Genomic DNA, 22637 nt, shown 5'->3' with positions numbered 1-22637 from the left:
ATAATTCCTTAAAAAATACAATTGGGGGGGGGCAGCTAGGTGGCGCAGTGGATAGAGCACCAGCCCTGGAGTCAGGAGTACCTGGGTTCAAATCCGGCCTCAGACACTTAACATTTACTAGCTGTGTGACCCTGGGCAAGTCACTTAACCCCGATTGCCTCACTAAAACAAACAAACAAACAAACAAACAAAAAATACAATTGGGGACAGCTAGGTGGTCAGTGGATAGAGCACTGGCCCTGGAGTCAGGAGTACCTGAGTTCAAATCCGGCCTCAGACACTTAACAGTTACTAGCTGTGTGACCCTCGGCAAGTCACTTAACCCCAACTGCCTCACTTAAAAAAAAAAAATTTTTTTAATCTTTCAGGGGGAAATAAGGATATTCAATGAAATGGTGGACTTCCAGGGTTTCCTAAAGAAAAGACCAAAACTGAACAGAAAATTTGATCTTCAGATACAAGACTCAAAAGAAATATAAAGAGGACTAACCAACTGGAAGAAGAGAAACAAAAACCAATAACAGTAAGAGAACATATGATCTCTGCATAAGAAAAATGCATTGGTCTCAAAGACACACTGTGTAGAGACAACTTGAGGATTATAAACCTCTTAGAGAACATTAAAAATCAAAAAACTTGACACCACAATGTAAGAAATAATACAAAAGCCCCACCCAGAGCTTGTAAATACAGAAAAGCACCAATCACAGGATTTGTAGATCATCTGCAGAAAAAAAAAAAGTGGTTAAAAAGATTCCAATGGGGGCAGCTAGGTGGCGCAGTGGATAGAGCACTGGCCCTGGATTCAGGAGTACCTGAGTTCAAATCCGGTCTCAAACACTTAACACTTACTAGCTGTGTGACCCTGGGCAAGTCCCTTAACCCCAATTGCCTTACTAAAAAAAAAAAAAAAAAAAGATTCCAATGACAACAAATTCTTCAAGCAATGATGAGAAAGACCTTCAAATATAAAGGAAAATGGGGGCAGCTAGGTGGCGCAGTGGATAAAGCACTGGCCTTGGATTCAGGAGGACCTGAGTTCAAATCCAGTCTCAGACACTTGACACTTACTAGCTGTGTGACCTTGGGCAAGTCACTTAACCCTCATTGCCCCACAAAAAAAAAAAATTAAAAAAAAAAATATAAAGGAAAATGAACTTAAATAACACAAAACAATTTTGTACCCACCCAATTGAATGGAATAATATATTTTAAAAAATAAAGGTGTAACCCAAAAACTATTTCAGGTACCACCTGTAAAACAAAGATGGAATAAATCACATTTACTCTCAAGAAGTTTGGGGGCAGCTAGGTGGCACAGTGGATAAAGCACCAGTCTTGGATTCAGGAGGACCTGAGTTCAAATCCAGGCCTCAGACACTTGACTCTTACTAGCTGTGTGATCTTGGGCAAATCACTTAACTCTCATTGCCTTGCAAAAAACAAACATACTCTCAAGAAGTTTGTTGTTCATCCTTCATTTTTGAAGAGGACCAATAACATCATGGAGTGATGTCTTAACTTGTTCATGAATTGGATTTAAGTAAGGTAGAGTTGTACAAAGTCATCAGTTTCACTCTCACTTCCAGAGTCATCAAAGTTCAGTTGTAAGACAAAAGTCAAGATGACTGTCAATAACCTGGGGTGCAGTGACCCTGTTGTCTTCAATGTCTGACCAATCACCCCACAATGCTTGCTTCAGCCACCTTCATAACTTCTGGAACACATTGTTCTCATCCACCCATTCTACTGGGGGAAATCTTCACATGCTTGAGGTAAGTATCCCCTTAACTCACCAAGTTTGAGGTCTGTTGGTTACCCTCAACCTAGTTTAGGCCATTGTGGCTACTGCTCATGCTATAGCTTCTTGGCACCACAGGTGAGACTCGGATGAAGGTGGAAACCAAAGGTGGGTGAGCAGCCTCAAAAAGGGCTTTGCAAACCAAGCACCAGAGGTACTAGTCCTCTCTGAACACCCCATACTCTTTGCTAACCACATAAGCAGTGGGTTCTCTCTGGTGTTTCCAGAAACATCCATAAGTCTCAGACTAGGGATGGACTTTAATTACTATAATGAAACAAAGCCATGGAGGGGAGGAGAGCCAGGGACAGGGAATCTATAGGTTACAACAGACTCTAGAAGCATAGCCTTACCCAGTTTATCAATCATTCCTGTCAACTATTACAAAGAACTACGGGAAAAATGGCCAAGTTCAGTCTGCCTTAGAGACAGAGACAATTGGCCGGCCTGCTTTCATGAGGCTCCACCTGCATGCTGGATGATACCCACCCATGGCAGAGGAAATGCCAGTCTTTGATGTTCAATATTAAAAGAAACTTCACTTTTTAGGGGGGAAAATGTGGCAGGTCAAGTAAAGCCAGACCTTCCATGAGCCTGTGTCCTCTGCACGTTGTTTCGTGTCCTCTCTGTGATTCCTGTTTGCCTCTCCAGGGGCTGGGAGGGCTCTGGGTGAAGAGGGACAAAGAGATCCAGTGCCTGGGGAGGTTGCGGCCAAACTGACCACTTGGTTTTCTTGGTTGCTAGGCCTGGGACCTTCAAGCAAGCAGTAGCTACCCCAGAGGATCTCACCTGTGCCCACAGTGTCTGCACAATTTTAAAGCTCTGTTCATCCTTTATTCCCTACAGAGACCTCAGAAGTGCCCCTGGCTCAGAACAGCTGTGGTGGCCAGAGCTGAAGCCAGACCCCCAGAGGGAGATCCTTCCCAAGAGCCCCGCGGCCAGCTGAGCTTCTTTCAGACTGTGCATATCCATCCAGAAGCTGCCTCTTCCATTGGAGAGTAGGACTTTCTATTTGCTGGTACATGGGCTTCCATCGCACCTTCATTCCTCCTAACCTCCATTTTCCCCACTCTGGCCAAGGCCATTGGCCTCCCCAGGTAAGGCCCTCTCTGGGGGGAGGGACTTCAGAGAGGCACTGACTGGAGGCAGTATAAGTATAGATGCTCCAAAGAAGGACCCTCCCCCCCCCACCAAGGAGAGGTCCCCTCCCTTTTGAGTTCTGTTCCCTCTGCAGCGCCCAGATTTGGGGCACTTGTTCAGAAGGCCCTCTCATACTCCCCTCCCCCCAAACCACAGCCTTAAGGTGTGAAGACAACAGGAGGCTGGATCAGCCCCCAACCTTCCTGCCTGGAGGAGGCCAGAGAGGGGAGAGGATACAGGTGCAGGGCTGAGCACTTCACACCTTGGCCACAGGTTGAGCCTGGAGCAGCTTCATTCTGAGTAACTTCCTCTCCTGGCCCAGGCCCAGCCTGCTTCTCTTCAGGGCTGGGGGAGGGTGGCTTGCAAACTCCTGCTGCCCCCTTCCCTCTTCCCTCCTAGCCTCGGTCCTCATCCCTACCCATCACCTTGGGAGGAAATGCCCCCTTCAAAGCCTTTTCTCCTCCTCAGTGTGGCAAGGTTTGGGATAATCCTTTGATCTCATCAGATCATGGGCTGTAGTGGAGAGAACCGAATTTAAACCACATGGGAAGTCACACAGCCCAGGTTCAAATCATGGCTCTGCCAGTTACCTTGGGGACTTCAGCCCTCTGGGCTCCCTCAGTTTCATCTGTTGAAAGAGGAAGTTGGACTAGACCTCTAAAGGTTCTTCCAGCTCCCCAAAGTTCAACATTCTTTGATTCCATCAGTATGGGAGTTCTGGCCACACCTCTGCTAGCCTGAATTGCACCCTTCCTGAAGGTTGCTCTGAACCTATCATCTCCCCTGAGTCCCACAACCATCCCATGAGGCTGTTCCTATAGGGGTTATGGCCTCCATTTTACAGATGAGGAAACTGAGGTAAAATGCCTTGTAAATGGTAAAATGATCACACAAAAGTTGCAATGGAAACTCCAGGTAACCCTGACTCCAAGTCCGTCACTGCCCCATGTGGGGACCAATTTTTAATTGGGGAGTGTTAGCTAAGCAGCTCACCACAATATTGGGGTAAGGAAGGAGACAGCCTCCCTCAAAACAGAGCAGGATTTATTTAACAAGAACGAACTTAAAAAACCACAAACAGGATCAGTAGGATCAAGAGAAAGGAAATAAAATGGGGAAAGGGAAATTATACAACCTGAACAACACCACTGCCCAGGAATCAGCTGAGAACACATAGCAGTGTCCTGTTGCCTTCCAGTTTCCAGCTAGAATGGTGAAAAAACCTCCCTTCTTCCCAGCAGACCCCAGGCTGACCACACACAGCCCCCAGCCAATTGGCTGGACACTCTGACAGTCACATGACTGCCCTCACTGGGCTTCCAATCATTATAATTTTGCCAGGCCCGTGTATGCGTCAGCAAGTGGTGATGACATGAGGTACCAGCGCCATGGCGACAGCTACAACCAGTGGGTGGAGCACCGTGCTGTTTGGGGAGCCCCAGAGGCCAGTGCGTGCCCCGAGGTTTTTTTTTTTAATTCTAGCCAAGGAGGCAGCTAGGTGGCGCAGTGGATAAAGCACTGGCCCTGGATTCGGGAGGACCTGAGTTCAAATCCAGCCTCAGACACTTAACACTTACTAGCTGTGTGACACTAGGCAGGTCACTTAACCCTCATTGCCCTGCCAAAAAAAAAAAAAAGAAAGAAAAATTCTGGGGTCATAAAAACCTCAAATAACAATTAATTCTTTACACCCATCATGTTCTCTGCCAGAACTCCACAGCACCTGCTCTAGTGGCTGCTTCTACTTCCTCCCAACCAGCCAATCTGACAGTTTCCTGGAAGCTGGAGGGACAGAGGGCCTGGTTGGCATTTATGGGAACTGCTTACTGATTAGTCAGTTACCCCTCCTGCTTCACTGAAATGGCCGCCCCCCCCCCAACTGCAACCTCCAATGGCCTCTTCTGTTCTGAGCACCCTGACACCCCAGAGGCTGGGCCAAGGTTGCTTTGAGACAATCAGGTGAAGGACTTGGAAACCTCTGGGTAGCAGGAGAAGGATGGGGCCCAGTGAACTTTGTTGAAAGAGGGGCCTCAGCACAGCTTTTGTGAAGCCTTCACTGTGGCCCTCCCCCACCTCCCTTTTGCTTATTGACTCACTGATACCTGTTTGAAAGGCTGTTTCGTGTGCTCTCTTTGGCCCCAGAGCACAAACTAGGCCTAATGCGCTGTTGGAAAAAAGTGACTAAAATGAGAGCCATTGGAAGATAGTGAATCCCTCAGCATTAGGGCTACTTGGGGCTCTGGAGGCTGGAGGCCCATTGGTCAGGGATGTTCATTCTCTCCAGCCTAAAGACACTGAGATTCTCAGCCATTCCCTCATCCTCTCCTTTGATTTCTGACACTGCTCTCTGCAGGTTGGGAGAGGGAGGAGGAGGAGGGAGAGAGACAATCATTTGAAATACAGTCATTCAGTAGAACCATGAAAGATCACTGTCCCTGGAGTGAGAGGACCTGGGTTCCAAACTGCTTTGTGACCTTAGGTTGGTCACTTAACCTCTGTGCCTCAGCTACCTTACCTTAAAATGACAGTACTGGATTGGGGAGTTCTCAGTTCTCCTGCAGACCTCTCAACCTAATTAAATCATGTCATAAGCATAAGGGAGGGGAAGGGAAAATGAAAAAGATTCCAAAGGCCCAGTAAGCACCTCTTGCATACCCCACCATGTACCCCCAAAGATGCCAGAATTAGAATGGGGGGTAGCCAAGTAGAAACGAGATTTGGAATGAGATGCTGTCTTCCCCAGGAGGCCCTGTCTCAATGTCCCCTCTCCTGGGCATGAACACACTTGGCCCATGCCTCTCTCCCAGACGCTGAGCAACTCCAGCAGCAGCCCAGGAGGTTTTGACTGTCTGGGTGAGAGCTGCCCCCCAGAAGTGCCCCTCCCTTCTGCTCGCCCCAGGATTGGCTCCCTCTCGTTTGTCACCTGCCTGGTGTCACAAGGGTGGGGGTGTGCACATGCATGGGTATATGTACACCCTTTACTTCCTCTGAATTGCTCAGTCCTGATTTTAACCCCACAGCTGGCTGGCTGGTGGTAGGCAGGGAGCAGCACACGGCCTCCACCACCTGCGGGGCTCCAGGACTGCCATGACGTCCCAGGTAAGGATCTGGGCACACACTTTGCAGCCCAGGAAGCTCTCAGGGTGTAGGGTGGCAGATGGGGGCGGGGGGGAGAAGGAAGACAGGTGAAAAAACGGGACCAAAGAGCTGCTGGCCTGCAGGTAGAGAAGAGAGGGAGCTTCTGAAGGAGTAAGCAACTTCGGAATGGTACAGCAATGTGATGAGAAGTGGAGGGGAAGCTCCGGGGCCAGAGGAAGGGAGCAGCCTGCTGCCAAGCTCTTGGGGGCCAACCCTTCCACTATCTTCCCAGGTCAGAGAACATTTGGTGCTGTCTGATCTTGACTACCTGGAAAACAGCAGCTTTTCCTACTACTCAGAAAACGAGTCCACTCCCTGCTGTTCCTCTCCACCCTGCAGCCATGACTTCAGCCTGACCTTTGACCTGGCCTTCTTGCCCACTCTCTACAGTCTTCTCTTCGTCTTTGGCCTGTTGGGCAATGGAGCTGTGGCAGTTGTCCTTCTGAGGCAGCGCCGGGCCCTGAGTGGCACTGACACCTTCCTGCTCCATCTGGCTCTGGCTGACATGCTGCTGGTGCTGACACTCCCCCTCTGGGCTGTGCAGGCTGCCCGGGAGTGGGTCTTCGGCTCTGGCCTCTGCAAGGTGGCAGGGGCCCTCTTCAAGATCAATTTCTACGCAGGGGCCTTCTTACTAGCCTGTATCAGCTTTGACCGCTACCTGAACATTGTCCATGCCACCCAACTCTACCGGCGGGGCCCTGGGACACGCGTGACCCTCACTTGTGTCATTGTCTGGGGACTCTGCCTGCTATTGGCCTTTCCAGACCTGCTCTTCCTGTTGGCCCAGCATGAACCTCGCCTCAATACCACACGTTGTCTTTATACCTTCCCCCAGACTGGCCACACAGCCTTAAATATCCTGCAGCTGCTGGCTGGTTTCCTCTTCCCACTGCTCATCATGGCGTACTGTTACACTCACATTCTCCTAGTGTTGCTGGGCTCTCGGGGGCAGCGAAGACTTCGGGCCATGAGGGTAGTGGTAACGGTGGTAGTGGCCTTTGCCCTCTGCTGGACGCCCTATCACCTGGCCATGCTGGTGGATATACTCATTGATGTGAAGGCAGTGAGCAGAGACTGTGAGTGGGAGAGCCAGCTGGATGTGGCCAAGTCCATCACTTCAGGTCTTGGCTTTCTGCACTGCTGCCTCAATCCCCTGCTCTATGCTTTCGTGGGGGTCAAGTTCCGTGGCCAAATGCGGACACTGATAGGGAGGCTGGGCTGCCCAGGCCAGGAGGCCCTCTTGCGCCCAACTCCAACATCTTCCCGGAGAGATTCCTCTTGGTCTGAGACCACAGAAGCCTCATACTCAGGCCTGTAAAGCTGCAGCCCTCTGCCATCCCTGGTCTGGCCCATCCCTGCCCAGATGCTAGCCTCAGCAGGCCTGCTTTACCTGGGCTCTGTGAACTTCTAACTGAAATGGAGCATTTCCTTCCATTCTGAACATAGGCCACCAAACCATTTCTCTGAGAAGGTTTTTTGGCTCCAGGAGGCCAGCTGAAGAACCCCCGGACTGCAGCAGCCCAGCTTGGGGGGGGGGGGGGGGAGGGTCTGTGGGCACTAAAGGAGAAGATGGTCATTCAGGTCCCTGGAGGGGGAGAGTCTGGGTGGAACCCTGGGGAGCACCGGCTGTTGGTGTCTAAATTAAAGGTTTGACTAATGCCATGAAAAGATTTTATTCTTCATAATAAACTCCAATGCTTAGTGCTTAGTTTTTCCCTGGGAGATAAAAACCAACTCGGTAACAAACTAATCCTGGCTAAAATCCACATTAAAATCCCCGCCTAAAACGCCCCTGATTGTGAGCTCCCTGGTCTTGTTTCTCTCCCCACTTCGAGAGCTGTTGTTGCCTTCTTTCCCCAAGGGCTTTACCTCCTCTTAGCCATTTCACCCAAACAAGTGCAGCTCCCAACACCATCAAGATCATGGGTTCAAGGAGAAAGAAGGAGAGGGCAGCTAGACATTTGCACAGCCACAATCCTGATGTTACTTGGTCAGTGACAGGAAATCACTACTCAAATGCACAGAATTCTAAATCAGCACTAACTTTTACATCAAACACCTGAAAAAATCTTTAACAGTTCATTTAACGTTACTTCTCCAGCTAATTGTCCCTAAATACATTTGCTAGAAGCAGCAGTGCTCTGAGGCACAGTCACCTCGCCCTCCTGGGTCTCAGCATCCTTGGGTGGTATCTCCTCTTTGTGCTGCGAGTGAATCCTTTTTCCCTTCTTGGCAGAATGGTGGCTTGTTTTCGTGCATGTAGCAGCTGGAGTGGGCTGAGTCTTCCCAGATGTGCCAGCTTTTGGGGTGGGTGGGAGGAGGAGGAGAGGCCCATGGCACAGAGAACAGACTACACAATCGGTATCCACCGACTTGGAGTGGCGACCAACCCTAGAGGAATCAGATCATGGGAACAAAGGTGAGCACTAAGCTATTTGCCAGAGAAGTGGACAAAAGAGAAAACGGGCAGGGCAAAGGGACTTTGTTACCTGGCTTTGCACTGAGAACATTCATAGATAAATTTATAGTGAATCTCATAAGTGTGGCATCGTTTCACCATGGGCAGCTCTGGGTGCACCAATGCAGATCTTTGGGCATAGACCCTCCAAAAGGGACCATGACAGTCTCTGACACCATGAAACAGCCAAGTAGCTCCGTGGCATAATTCATGGATCAGTGTGTCCCGGAGCCGGTCTTGGAAGAGAAAGGGAGAAAAATTAGGAGCACTTGAAATATTCCTCAACTTTCTCCCATATAAAAGCGACACTGTACTCATATATACACATAATCAGCATTAAGGATTTTCTTTTCAGAGGATGGAAAAATGAAATTTCTTTTTCTCAGAGAGATTCAAACATTCAATCAAAGGAACAAGCCCTCATTAAGCACCAGTAGGTGTGCAAGGCACTGGGGATACAAAGACAAAATCAATCCATCAATCTCAGCTCTCAAGGAGGTCACTTTCTGTGACTCAGTAAGTATTCACTGTTATGTTAGTTCTGTTCCCAGCACTGTGGCCTAACACAACTTGTGCTCTCAAGAAGCTGACAGTACAGTTAGGGAGGTAACAACCACCTGAGCCACAGAGACAAAAAAGGGAAGAAGAATTGCGGGGGGGGGGGGGCTGGCTACTCTGCAAAGATTGCCTGGCTCGACCTGGCCCCCTGAAAACCAAAGAGAAAAAGGCAAGGTCCCAGTAAGATCCAGCAGCTCCAGGTAAGACCCTGCCCCAGAAAGCACCAGCCAGCTTCCAGTGGCCTCCTGGGCCTTCCCTAGTGCCACTGTGTCTCATTCTCTGCTCCATCTCTCCACAGCAGCCCTTTCCAGTTCAGAGAAGGGACTGCTGCTCCTACTAGTGTGAGACTGCTGGGGGGAGGTCACAAAGCATGCACTGCCATGCTGCTACAAGGTTGGTCTTCAAGGGAAGGCCTCAGTCTAATCACATGCCTCTTTCAACAGACCCATCTCCAACCACAGAGAAACAGAAAGAGATAGAGAAAAATACATAGAGGAGATGAGGGGAGAGTGAGTCAGATATAGGAAATAGAGACAGATAGATAGATTTAGAGAGATAGAGGAGACAAAGAGAGGAAGGAGATAGAGATATATAGAGGAGAGAGATAGCCAGATAGAAGAAAGAGAGACAGAGATAGAAAGACAGAGATAGATGGACATGGAGATATAGAAAAACAAATAGAGAGATGTGTGTATATAGAGATAGAGTGAAAGAGAGAAAGTGAGATAGAAGAAATAGAGATTTAGAGAGCGAGAGATAGAGAGCCGGATAGAGAGATAGGGAAAGAGAAAGATCAAGATACACAGAGAAGAAATAGAGATGGAAGAGAGCAAGAGACAGCTAGATAAAGGAAAGAGAAAGATAGGTAGAAATAGAGAGAAAAAGAGATAAGGAAAGATCAAGAGAGAGGAGATAGATACATAGAGGAAAGAGGGATAGAGGAGACAGAGTTAGAAAGAGAGAAAGATGAGAGAGGAAATAGAGATACAGGAATGAGAGAGAGAATAAGAGATACATCAAGATAGAAAGAGATAGGGGAGAAAGAGAGAGGAGATATTGATTGATTGAGATAAATTTAGATAGAAGAGAGAGAGGAAAAGAGAAACAGACAGAGATATGTTTAGAGAGAGAGAGAGTAGAAAGATATAGAGATAGAAGAAACAGACAGATAAAGATTGAGTAAGATAGAAGAGAGAAAAAAATAGATTGATTTAAAGAAAGACAGATTTACAGAGAGGGAGATAGAGAGAGATACAGGAGGTAGAAAGATTTAGAGAGTGACTGAGAGAGATAGAGGAGATAAGAAGATAGAGATGAGATAGAGATACAGAAGACAGAGAGAAAGTGATAGAGGAGATAGAGTTAGAGAAAAATATAGAGAGATAGGGGAGAAAGAGAGAGGATTGATTGATTTTAGAGAGATAGAGATAGAAAGAGAGACAGATAGACAGAAAAAGATAGAGAGATTGAGGAGAAAGGGAGAGAGATAGCCAGATATAGGAAATAGAGAGAGAGAGAGAGACAGATTTAGAGAGCAATAAAGAGAGATAGAGGAGAGAGATTGTCAGATATAGGAAATAGAGATAGATTTAGAGAGAAAGGAGAGTTATAGATTGAGTTAGAGTTAGAAAGAGACAGAGGAGATAGAGATTAGATAGATTTAGAGAGGGATAGAGAACTTAGGGTAATAGAGAAAAACAAAGAAAAATCAAGAGAGAGGAGAATAGAGCGAGAGATACATAGAGGAGAGAGTGATAAGAGAAATAGAAAGAAAGTGATAGAGACAGAGTTAGAGATAGAGAAAAATATAAAGGAGAGAGAGAGAGGAGATTATATATAGCCAGATATATGAAATAGAGATAGATTTAGATAGATTGAGAGAGGGAGAGGAATATAGACAGAGAAGAGTTATAGATAGAGGAGAGATATGGGAGCCAGATATGGGAGATACATATGAGAGAGAGAGGAGAGATAGAGGATAGATATAGATTGCTTTAGAGAAAAGTAGAAAGGAAACAGATAGCCAGATAAGGGAAATAGAGAGAGAGAGAGTTAGAAAGAGATAGAGAAAGATGAGAGACATAGAAAGATAGAGATAGAGGAAATACAGAAAGAGAGATTAGATAGGTAAGATTTAGAGAGCAATAGAGAGAAAGGAAAATAGGACACAGAGAGAGAGATGGATAGATTTAGAGAGTTAGAGAGATAGATAGAGAAAGGTATAGACAGATAAAGGAGATAGAGAAAGAGAGAGAACGAGAATTCAGGAAGAAGGGACAGATCTCAGTGAATGATTGGGTATAAGAAAGAATAGAGGGGGCAGCTAGGTGGTGCAGTGGATAAAGCACTGGCCCTGGATTCAGGAAGACCTGAGTTCAAATCCAGCCTCAGACACTTGACACTTACTAGCTATGTGACCTTTTGCCCTGCAAAAAAAACCCAACAACAACCCCCAAACAAGAAAGAATAGAGTAGGAAGAGTCAAAATGACTTGAAGGCTTCAAGACTGAAGGGAGCAGGTGCAATCTGAAGGCCTGCTGTTATCTTGGGAAAGACATTCAGGTCACACACCATACATCACTCATTACCTGCCGAGTCACAGACTTTTTCCGAAAGCTCAATGCGGATGCCACGAGTTGCTTGTGGACCCCCTTCCTTGCCTGAAAAGTGGCAGTATCCTGCTGTTGTACGCATCTTTTTATTCCAGTTTATGCTAATTTTCTCTGGTAGCTAAAGGCAAAGAACACATGAAGGGAGTCAGGAGGTAGCCCTCTGAAGATCTGGAGTGCCACGCTGGTGCCCCACCCTGCTCTAACAGCCCAGTGCCTTCCCTTAGCAGTGTGTCTCTCTCCACTGGAGTGGAGGCTCCTTTAGGGCAAGGGCTGCCTCATTTTTGTCTTTTCCTTCCTCCTACTTCTTAGTATGTGCTTCATAAATGCTTTTCATTCATTTACTCACTGACTTTCCCCCAATCAAAAGGGATCATGCCCAAAACAGGTCCAAAAAGCCTGCCTGTCTTAGGGAAAGGCCAAGAAGCTCTCCTCCCTCCTGCTCCCAAGAATGAATATGGGCCCAGGGAGTAAGACGGACCAAGCTGCACTGGTCCTAGCCAGGGTTCAAGCTGGAGCTGAGTGGCAGGAGGGCATCTCTCCATTCCATTCCCCTCATCTCCATTTTCACAAAGCAGGATGTTCATACACACCCTTAAAAGATGATCTGCTTGGGGAAGATGCTGTGTTGTCAAACTGGAGAGAACTCGAGAAGAGGCACATGGACAACTTTTTGTTTCAAGTACCACAAATCAAAAGATTTTTCCTTAAGAGGAAAAATGTGTAAATAAGCCTCTCCTGTAGCTCACATGGAGCTAAGACACAAACAGATCAATATAAGAATAAAGACTTTGAAAAATATAGGCCTGGAGCAGGAAATGGCAAACCACTCCAGTATCTGTGCCAAGAAAACCTCAAATGGAGTCACAGAGAGTCCAACCCAACTGAACAACAACTACAAAATACAGGATCATGTGAGGTTCAAAAATCCAGGTAACTACCATGTGGGAGTACTACAGAGGACTTCACTGAGGAGGTAGCAGAGAAGGAAGAGTACAGGGGAGAAGGGGCAGGGCACTAGCTCCTGTTTTTCATATATTCGTTCATTTGATCCTCACAATGACACTGGGTGGGTACACCCATACCCTTTTTTTTTTAAAGCAGGGCAATGAGGGTTAAGTGACTTGCCCAGGGTCACCCAGCTATTAAGTGTCAAGTGTCTGAGGCCAGATTTGAACTCAGGTCCTCCTGAATCCAGGGCCAGTGCTCTATCCACTGCGCCACCTAGCTGCGCCCCCACACCCACATTGTTAACATGTACCCTGCTCATTTGGGCCTATGTGCTCCCCACCTTCACCTAGACTTCCCTTCCTCTACTCTCTCTTGAAATCCTATCCATCCTTGGGGCAGCTAGGTGGCGCAGTGGATAGAGCACCAGCCCTGGAGTCAGGAGGACCTGAGTTCAAATCCGACCTCAGATACTTAACACTTACTAGCTGTGTGACCCTGGGCAAGTCACTGAACCCCAATTGCCTCACCAAAAAAAAGAAAAAGAAGAAATCCTATCCATCCTCCAGGCCCCGGGTCAAGGCCCACCTCCTTCCTTCCAAAAGCCTTCTCTGAGAACCTCCTCCAAACTCCTTTGGCTGGCAGAATGTATGCCGCCCACCAGCGTGGTGCTACCTGGTCACCAATCCATTTGTGTGCACCTGCCCACCCAGTATCCCTACTGAGGGCAGCAGTCCCACCTTTCCCACTCTGTGCCCTACCAAGGTGCCTGTTTGCCAACTGACCCACTCTACCTTTTTCCCAAAGATTGTGGCGTTAAAGAAGTGGTAGAGCTTCCAAGTCAGCTCCTCCTTTTTCAGCTGAAAGTACTTCACATAATCAGATGTGGAACTCGACAGCTCAGCCAGGAAACAGCCGGCCACCCGGCAAGTCTTCACCCTGCAGAGACAGGCTCCCATCAGTTTGGCAAACAAGAAGTGCAAGCCCCCTTCGATCCCTTCCCCTCAGATTGATGATGCCTCATTCTTCCAGTCATGCAGGTCTGAAGTCTTGGCCTTGGCTCCTCCCTTGTTTTCACACCCTCTTCCCAGTTGGCTGGCCAATTCTTCCTTTAGCACATTCCTTGCATTCATCTCCTCCTTTCCATTTCCACTACCCACCCAGGCCCTTGATGCCTCAAGCGGTCAACCAGAAGCTGAATGGATCCAATGCAGAATGAAATGTTGATTTTGAGGGCATGACCAATGTGGGAATTTATTTTGCTTGACTATATGTTTGTTACAAGGGTTTGGTTTTTCTTTTTTTTCTTTTTTTCTCTATGGAAAGGCAGAAAGGATTAGGGTTAGGGTTAGGGTTAGAGGAGTTGGGAGAAAAAGTTGATTTTTAATGGAAGAAAATAAAAAATTAAATTTGAAAAACCCCGAACCAAAGGATTAGTCTAAGAGATAGGAAGAGAATGAATTTGACAAAGTCAGAGCCATTCTGGTCAAATAGACCGTCTGGCTAGATGGTCTGGATTAATGGCTTGGTACCCAAGTCTCAGTGCTGCCTTTAGCTTTGGTAGCTCTGGGGACACCCTTTTGGGATGTGCCCACATTAAAGCACTTCATAAAAATAATATAAAGAAATGATGATGCTGTTATAGCTATGGAACCTGGACTTCCACTTGATTTAATAAGCATTTATATCCTTAGAAGTATTCTATCAACCTTTAGCCGTTCCATCACTTCCTTACCAACTAGATCCTAGAATACAACCAATGTTCTCCAACCTAAGTGACACCCATTCTGTCACCAAGCACCATGGCACATGCTGGGGCAAAAGGCAAAAACGGGGGCCCAGTTCTGTTGAAGGAGACAGGCTCTGAACAATCTGAACAAATGAGAGGCAAGGAATGGGGGACAGTGGGATGCCATTTGATTGACCAAAGTCAAACAGCCATAAGCAAGAACAAATTCCAGGACGTCTCTCCTGTTTAAGATCTTAGATCATAGGGGGCAGCTAGATGGCGCAGTGGATAGAGCACTGGCCCTGGAGTCAGGAGTACCTGAGTTCAAATCCGGCCTCAGACACTTAATACTTACTAGCTGTGTGACCCTGGGCAAGTCACTTAACCCCAATTGCCTCACTAAAAAAAAAAAAAAAAAAAAAAAGATCTTAGATCATAGATTCGGAGCTGGAAGGGTCCTTAGACACCATCAAGTCCAACCCCTTCAACTTGAGAGGTGAGGAAACTGAGGCACTAAGCAGTTAAATGAATTGCCCAAGCGATTAAGTGTTTGAGGCAGAATTCAAACTCAGGTCTTTCTGACTCCAAATCCAGCCCTCTAAGCCCATCTGATGAGGTGACTTGTCCAAGGTCACACAGGTAGTTAAATAGCAGAGACAGAATTTGAACTCAGGTGTTCTAACTCTCCAGATTTCTTTCCCAACCATTTACCAGCAGCCTTTTCACCCTGGAAGATCCCTCCAGTCCCTGTGGCCCCATCCTCTGGTCAATTCCTCCCAGAACCTCCAGTGGAAGGAAGGGCCCAGGCCTGTGTTCACTACTTCATTCCTCTCCAAGATCCATTCCTGACATCCCCTTCTCCCCACCACAACATCCACCCTTACTTTTTAACTTCCTTTTATGTGCTGTTTTCCCTCATTAGACTATAAGCTCCTTGAGGGCAGAGACTGCCTTTGCTTCTCTTTGTAAACCCCAGTGTTTAGTACAGTGACTAGCACATAGCAGACACTTGCTTGTTGACTCAAAATCCAATGATCTTTCTCTACTGCAGAAGTGTCAAACAACAGGCTGCCCAAACCAGATCAAAACATAATTGGGAGGGGCAGCAAGATGGCGCAATGGTTAAAGCGCTGGCCCTGGATTCAGGAGTACCTGAGTTCAAATCCAGCCTCAGACACTTAACACTTACTAGCTGTGTGACCCTGGGCAAGTCACTTAACCCCCATTGCCCCGCAAACAAAACAAAACAAAACAAAACAAAACAAAACAAAACAAAACAAAACCCCATAATTGGGAAATGCTGAACAAATAAAAATGTTACACAACATAGACGGTATGAATTTGTGGTTTTCTAGGTCAACATGCATCCCATAGGGATCCTCTTTCGGTAGAGTTTGACCCAAGCGCTCTACTGTGCCAATGATCCTCCAAGCGTCTCAGAGTCCTCATCAGTTCCATTTCAGCTCTGAATCACACACATTCCCAGAGAGGACCTGGGTCGTGCTCTCTAGCTTACATTCTTTGGAAGCTGCCAATGGATTCAAGTCCTTGAATCCAAACAAGCCCTTTCTGATACTGCGGCTAGAACTCCAAAGGAGAAGGAAGCAAGGGAAGGGGCCAGGCAGGCCTGTAGTATGCAACAGGATAGCATGAAGGGAGTGGGCCTGGTTACCTGAGAATTTCCTTTCTGTGTCTCTGTGCTCCATTTGTGAAATAACTTCACCAAAAAAGTGGCCAAGGTCTTTTCATTGTGTGTGTTTCCCCTCCTCCTTCAGTTAGGCATTCAAAAATCATTCATTAAGAGCTTATGAGGTGCCAAACACTGGGCCTCCACCCTGGAGGAGTTCACATTGGAAAGGGGAAGACAACACACAATTACATACGTAAAAGGGAGGCACATTGTAAGTGGGCATTGTAAGTTCCCAGAGGGAAGACAAAGGAGAAGGTGAGTGTGTGGAGAGAGAGGATGGCTGGGAAAGAAGGACTGCAAGGCCTGGGGGCCAGTTTGGAGATGGGGCATCCTATGAGGGGAATGGCCCAAAAAGTCAGTCACTAGATTGTAGAATGCCTGCAGAAGACTGGGAAAGGTAGGAAGGAGTCAAGTTAGAAAGAGCTTTACATGTCAAAGAGAATTTTTTTTCTATTTGATCCTGAAGGCACTGGACTAGATTGAGTAGGGGGTGATTTGACCAGACCTGCACCTTAGGAAAAGCAATTTGGCTGGAGGATGGATTGGAAAGATTCTTGAAGCAGGGAGACCAACCAAAAGTAATAGTCCAAGCATGAGGTGACAAGGGCTTGTAGCAGGATGGCAGCTATGTGAGTAGATAGGAGATGTAGGGAAAGTAGAAACGACTTGACAACAGATTGGATATGAGGGTGAGGGCAAGAGGGGAGTCAAGGTTGCCAGCCTGGGTGACTGGGAGAATAATAATGCCCTCGACTGTAATAGGAAAGGCAGGAGGAGGGAAGAATCTTGGAGTAATGATAAATTCCATCATGGACATGTTCAGTTGAGACTCCTATGGGACAACCAAGTCAAGATGTTCAAAAGTCAACACTGATTCAAGAGCAAGCTTAAGGTTAGGGAACCACATGCATCAAGATGATAATTGAGCCAATGGGAGTGGGTGAGATTACCAAGTGAAATGGTATCAAACTCAAATAGAAATGGGGGCCACTTATCTGTACAAAAGGATCCCTATGGGCCTGCTTGTTGACTTGGTTTTCAACTGTAATGTTAACTAAGTTTTATTCTATTTTTACTTATTTTATTAGATATTTCCCAATTACTTTTTTTTTTTTTTGCAACCCAATTACATTTTAATCTAGTCTCAGTGGGAATGGCAGGAGGTATGTTTGATAGAAAAGAAGAGGGCCCAAGACACCTTTGGTCATTGGGCATGACCAGGATGAAGTTTCAGTAAATGATACTGAGGAGAAGAATCAGGAGAAATCATTCAAAAAAACCTAAAGGAAAGAGAATATCTGGGAGAAGAGGGCGATTGATGGTGTCAAAGGGTACAAAGAGGTCACAGATGAGGATTGGGGGGAAAAAAGCCATTAGATTTGATCACCTTTTCTGAATCCTCATCTGGACACCAGTGGGTGGTCCAGATCTAGAGCTGAGGCAGGACACTAGGATGGCCCTATACGAAAAGTAGGGGCTGAAGACAGATGGCTGAATCCAAGGCTGACACGAGGCTCACTGGGAAGATCCTGGAGCAAAGTCTGACACGTGGTACTGGAGTCTTGGACACAGAAGTCCCCATGTGAACAGGGAGAGTGGAATCTGTATACCTATTAACTCCCATACAAGACAACCCAGAGCATTCCCCCTAGGCAGAGCTCTAGGGGGAAGACAGTGCTGACACCCTCACATCTCAGAGTCCCACATCATTTACAAAGTGTTTCTAAAATTGTCCACTGACTGAAAGCTTCAAACTCAACTTGGCTTAGAGAATTGACAGAAGCAGAGGGTGAAGAGTTCCCACAATAATGTCAAGAAGTTTTCTTTGGCTCTCAAAGGTGAGAGGAAGATAAGAGTTGACAGCATAAGAAGGTAATGAAATAAAGGAAAGAGGAGCATCTAGCCCCATGAGCTTGACCCCATTCCTGAAGGCCTCTTGAGACCTGAATTTCACTTTTAGTCTCCCTTTTTTTATCCAAATCTTAACCATCCCTCAGGACCCAAGTCCCAAACCTCCTCCTTCCTTGACCTCTGGCCACAGTGATTTCTAGCTCTTCTTCATGTGTCCTATTCTTCTTCATAGATCTGAAAGCTGGGCTAGTGCTGTGTCTCCAATGCCCATGTGATTTGGGCATGCCCTTTTGCTGCCTTGTCTCTACAGCTCTACCTCCAACCAGACTCTTTGATCCTTTAAGGTAGGAACCACCTTAAAGACTGGAGACTTCTCTAAGCAGTCAGTACGAAGTTTGGCCCAGAAAAGGTCTTTAATTACTCAATAAACACTGGTTGAATTAAGTTAGACAGAAGAAATCTGGGTGGGGACAAACTGAAAAGAGACAAGAGAAGGATGGACAATCCTAATTATAATAGAAGGGAGCAGAAGTAGTCAAAGCCTGAGATTTTATCAGAAAGCGATTAACCACAAATTCTACCTAAGGTGAAGGAAGTACCAAGGATGGCAAAAAGGCAAATGGGGCTTTCAACCTAAATCCCTTCTGTGATACTGCTGGAGTATTTTTGCCCCAAACTCGAGTTTTGGAAAACAATTTGAAATGCGTCTGCAAACACAAGCAGAGAGGACTCCCTACGTGCATATGCAAACTGGTCCTGCAAGCCCTGAATCCTTCTCCCTCATCCACATCGGAGGCACCCGACAGGCCCCCACAATGAGTATCACAATCTCAACAGGAACAACAGTGTGTATGGCAATAAGCCCACACACTGACCAAGGGGCACAATAGGAGAAAAGGGATGGGGCTAATCCATACCAAGGTCTCCTTCCTTAATTTCCTGATCTGGCACCTGCCAGTACCAGTCATTTGGGATTTAACTATACATGTCTTTGCATTGTTACTTGGCTCCTGTGTAGTTCCATCTTCTCTCTTCCACTGGACCACAAGGTCAACAAGAGAGACCATGCCTTATATATTACCCATAACACTCAGCATACACAGGGCTGAGTACGGACCAAGGACTTGGATCACAATCAATCACATACCTTCTACTGCTTTTCGGAGCATCTGGGTTACTGGCTGATGTAACTGGGGGAGTCAACAAGGTAGGTACTACCCCCGAAGTGCCTGAAAGGCCCGGTGTAGGGGTCCCTGAGTCCTGAACTGAGCTGGGCACATCCCTGGAAGGAGTCTTGAAGGCTTTCTTTTCTAAAAGCACAAACAAAATGTACTAGAAAATTGCTGAGTGTAAAGGATATTTTAATGGAGTAGAGTCAGTTAACTTGCACCCAGACAAAAGGCCACCAGCACCAAGGAGAGCCTGGGAGTCCAACCTGGAAGCACACATACCCAAATCTAGAGGGTGACGAGATCTGTATTGAAAAGTATTCAAAAGAATCTTAAGGGCAGCTAGGTGGCGCAGTGGATAGAGCACCGGCCCTGGAATCAGAAGGACCTGAGTTCAAATCCGGCCTCAGACACTTGACACTTACTAGCTGTGTGACCCTGGGCAAGTCACTTAACCCCAACTGCCTCACCAAAAAAAAAAAAAAAAAAAGAATCTTGATTAGATTCAGGGCAGGAAGGAAACTCCGAAGCTATTCACTCTAACATCCCCGCTGAGGCCCAGAGAGAAGTGACTTATGGGAGATCGCACACAGGACCTTAGATTTAGGGTCAGAGAGGCCCTCAGAGGGCAGCAAGGCCAATGCCCTCATTCTACAGATGAAGAACTAGGACCCAGGGAGGGGAAGGCGAGGGGAGTGGGTGAAGAGAACCTTCCTGTCTCCAGCCAGGCCACATACTGCTCAAGTGAAGCCCCAATTCGGACAGAATGCAGGATTCATTAACTAAGAGTGAGGGTTAACATGCTGGCCTGTCATTTCCCCACCACTTCAGCTTTTTGCTTCCTGATAGTGTTAACAAGGGGAAAAGGATTGTCATTCAACAATGACTGTCAATGATTGTACGTCCACCACCTACTGTGGGCATGGTATAACCCCAAAGACACAAAGCGAGCCAAAACAGCACAGAGCTGCCATCAGGAACTGGAATCTCCCCAGAGAAAACATCCAAATACACAGCACAACAGAGTGTAGCAACCACTGGGCTAGGAGACAGGAAGACCCAGATTCAAATCTTGCCATAGATACTTATCTGGGTGACCTTAGGCAAATCTTCCAACCTCCTTGAGACTGAGTTTACTTCTCTGTAAAGTGGGGTGAGGATCAAATGAGAGAATACCTGTAAAGCAAACCTTAAAGTGCTAGAGGAATGCATGCTCTTATTCTAGCTGCTAACTTCTGCTGCTGCTCAGGTATGGTAGCAGAAGCAGATCTGGCCAGCTAAAAGGTCTACCCAGAGGCAACACTGACAGGGATTTTTCCCTGAAGGGCTTTCCAACTGTCCTTTCAGGACCACTTAGAGACTTTTCTAATCAAATGCCTCTTATTTCTCACAGCCATTTGAAATTTTCTACTTTCTAGTTGTGTGAAGATGGGGAGAAAGACTGGCTCTTTCCTTCTAGACTTATTCTGCTTAAAATCCTTTGCGAGTGGGCAGCTAGGTGGCACAGTGGATAAAGCACCGGCCCTGGATTCAGGAGGACCTGAGTTCAAATCTGGCCTCAGACACTTGACATTTACTAGCTGTGTGACCTTGGGCAAGTCACTTAACCCTCATTGCCCCGCCTCCCCCCCCAATCCTTCGTGAGGCCTTTAACTTTTCTGGGGTCTTTCCTAGATGACTCTGGTAACTAAACAGAAGATCTAGAGTTCTTGAAGTATCCCTAAAAACAGCAACCCTAGGAAATCATGTGGTAGAGGTCTCAGAAAGGCATAAGTGAGGGAGATAGTGATCAACCAAGAAATGCCATTAAACAGAATGGACTGAGATCTATTGTATCCCACCCTTCCCTCACTGTAGGCCCTAATTCTCTCTTGAAACTGTGAGGACCCTAAACCAGAAGAGCTTCTTTCTTTCTTTCTTTTTTTGTGGGGCAATGAGAGTTAAGTGACTTGCCCAGGGTCACACAGCTAGTACTTGTCAAGTGTCTGAGGCCAGATTTGAACTCAGGTCCTCCTGAATCCAGGGCCAGTGCTTTATCCACTGCGCCACCTAGCTGCTCCAATGGCTGGCTGCTTATTTCAATGACTCTATGAGAGAAGAGTTTGGAGATGAGGGCACAGTAGCTCCTAACATCTGGTGATTGTCAGCTAAAATCTCAATTGTCAAATCTCAAAAATGGTGTCTTGGCACTGTAGCTCAAAGACAGTCTGTTGACTCTTGAAATCTATACTAAAGAATTCTTTCCAAAAGCAGCGAAGCCAGTCAGGGTAAAGTATACTCTATGACCTCAATGGGTACAGCCTCGATTTTTTTTTAAATGAGGGAAGAATCTTTTACCCAATTTGCAGACAGGCAATTCATTCACAAAGCCAAGCTGGAGTGCAATCCACTGAATGTGGCCCAGAGATTTGGTTCTGTAGACAGGTGCTGCCCCGACATGGCATCTGCCACTGGGGTCCTCCAATGAGGGGGGTTATTCAGCACAATTTTAAATAGGCTTGCTAAAACTATCAAAATGCAAGAAAAAACTGGGATTCAAGAGACCTTTAGAGCATATTCACTAAGTTTAGACAATAAGACCTAGCTAACGCACCACTGTAAGAGATGTTGCCAAAGCCTTTGAAGATAGATACTTTGTCTTCCAAACAGCCAGGACTGGCAAGATTGAGAAATATTACCTGGTCTGTCAGCATCTGGCTCAGGAAGGCTACAGACTATTTATGGCCACATGTCCATAGTCAGAGACCTAAAAGGATGGGATCCAGCCAACCAAAATTAAAAACCAGTCTGAAGGGGGGAGCTAGGTGGCACAGTGGATAAAGCACTGGCCCTGGATTCAGGAGGACCCGAGTTCAAATCTAGCCTCAGACACTTAACACCCCCCCCCACCCAAAACAAACAAACAAAACAACAAAAACCAGTCTGAGGTGGGCAACCCTGATGAAGAAGTACAGGACTCCATGAGATGGAGCCGGGACATATACATGGAACATAGACCAGGATTTTTCTTTTTGCAGGGCAATGAGGGTTAAGTGACTTGCCCAGGGTCACACAGCTAGTACTTGTCAAGTGTCTGAGGCCAGATTTGAACTCAGGTCCTCCTGAATCCAGGGCCAGTGCTTTATCCACTGGGCCACCTAGCTGCCCCCTTCAGACGGGTTTTTAATTTTGATAACACAGTGTCATTGGCTGGATCCCATCCCATCCTTAGGTCTCTGACTATGGAATTAGGCAGTTCTCTTGAGGAAAACATAGTGAGAGGCAATTGTGTCTCTTTATTCATTTATATACAGTGTGCAATAATATTCTTTCTTTAGTTTTATGCTGCACTTTTGATAGTATCGGGTATTTAAATTGGGAAACTGAAAAGACCATCCAGCTAGGCAGTAACTACAGAAATAACCATGATTTAATCACAAAATATGTTAAGGACATTCACTCGTTTGTCCTTGATGGAAGACCACCAAAGTCTGTTTAAGAAGTCACTTACTAGACTCCAGCTTCTGGGATATGAACTCAGTATTTGACAAAAACTGCTGGAAAAAC

General features: G+C 46.6%; 2 protein-coding genes across 7 annotated transcripts in view; one reads left to right on the top strand and one right to left on the bottom strand.

The window, feature by feature from the left end:
* CXCR3 (C-X-C motif chemokine receptor 3) overlaps positions 1–7605 on the top strand; it is a 71473-nt gene extending 63868 nt beyond the window's left edge. Inside the window, exons 40-44 of one of the 6 annotated variants that reach the window (XM_043973851.1) lie at positions 369–523; positions 1590–1775; positions 2648–2799; positions 5962–6040; positions 6312–7605. In XM_043973851.1, the coding sequence (XP_043829786.1) occupies positions 1668–1775; positions 2648–2799; positions 5962–6040; positions 6312–7397 (1425 nt within the window). In that variant the 5' untranslated portion in view covers positions 369–523; positions 1590–1667 and the 3' untranslated portion in view covers positions 7398–7605. Of the gene's footprint in view, positions 1–368; positions 524–1589; positions 1776–2647; positions 2899–4339; positions 4390–5684; positions 5795–5961; positions 6041–6311 lie in introns of those variants that run through there. The other 5 variants (XM_043973856.1, XM_043973853.1, XM_043973855.1 and 2 more) reach the window with 5 other exon arrangements.
* Positions 7606–7677: 72 nt separating this feature from the next.
* Positions 7678–22637, bottom strand: part of GCNA (germ cell nuclear acidic peptidase) — a 39478-nt gene continuing 24518 nt past the window's right edge. The window contains exons 6-10 of the mRNA XM_043974540.1: positions 19070–19232; positions 13447–13591; positions 11684–11825; positions 8569–8773; positions 7678–8470 (exon numbers count right to left, since the gene is read on the bottom strand). Coding sequence (XP_043830475.1) covers positions 8191–8470; positions 8569–8773; positions 11684–11825; positions 13447–13591; positions 19070–19232 — 935 coding nt within the window. The 3' untranslated portion in view covers positions 7678–8190. The remainder of the gene's footprint in view (positions 8471–8568; positions 8774–11683; positions 11826–13446; positions 13592–19069; positions 19233–22637) is intronic.

This window comes from Dromiciops gliroides, chromosome X (assembly GCF_019393635.1).
Source record: "Dromiciops gliroides isolate mDroGli1 chromosome X, mDroGli1.pri, whole genome shotgun sequence".
NCBI classification, from domain to species: Eukaryota; Metazoa; Chordata; class Mammalia; order Microbiotheria; family Microbiotheriidae; genus Dromiciops; species Dromiciops gliroides.
Note: the sequence above shows the minus strand (reverse complement) of the source record. Positions and strands in the feature narration are given on the sequence as shown.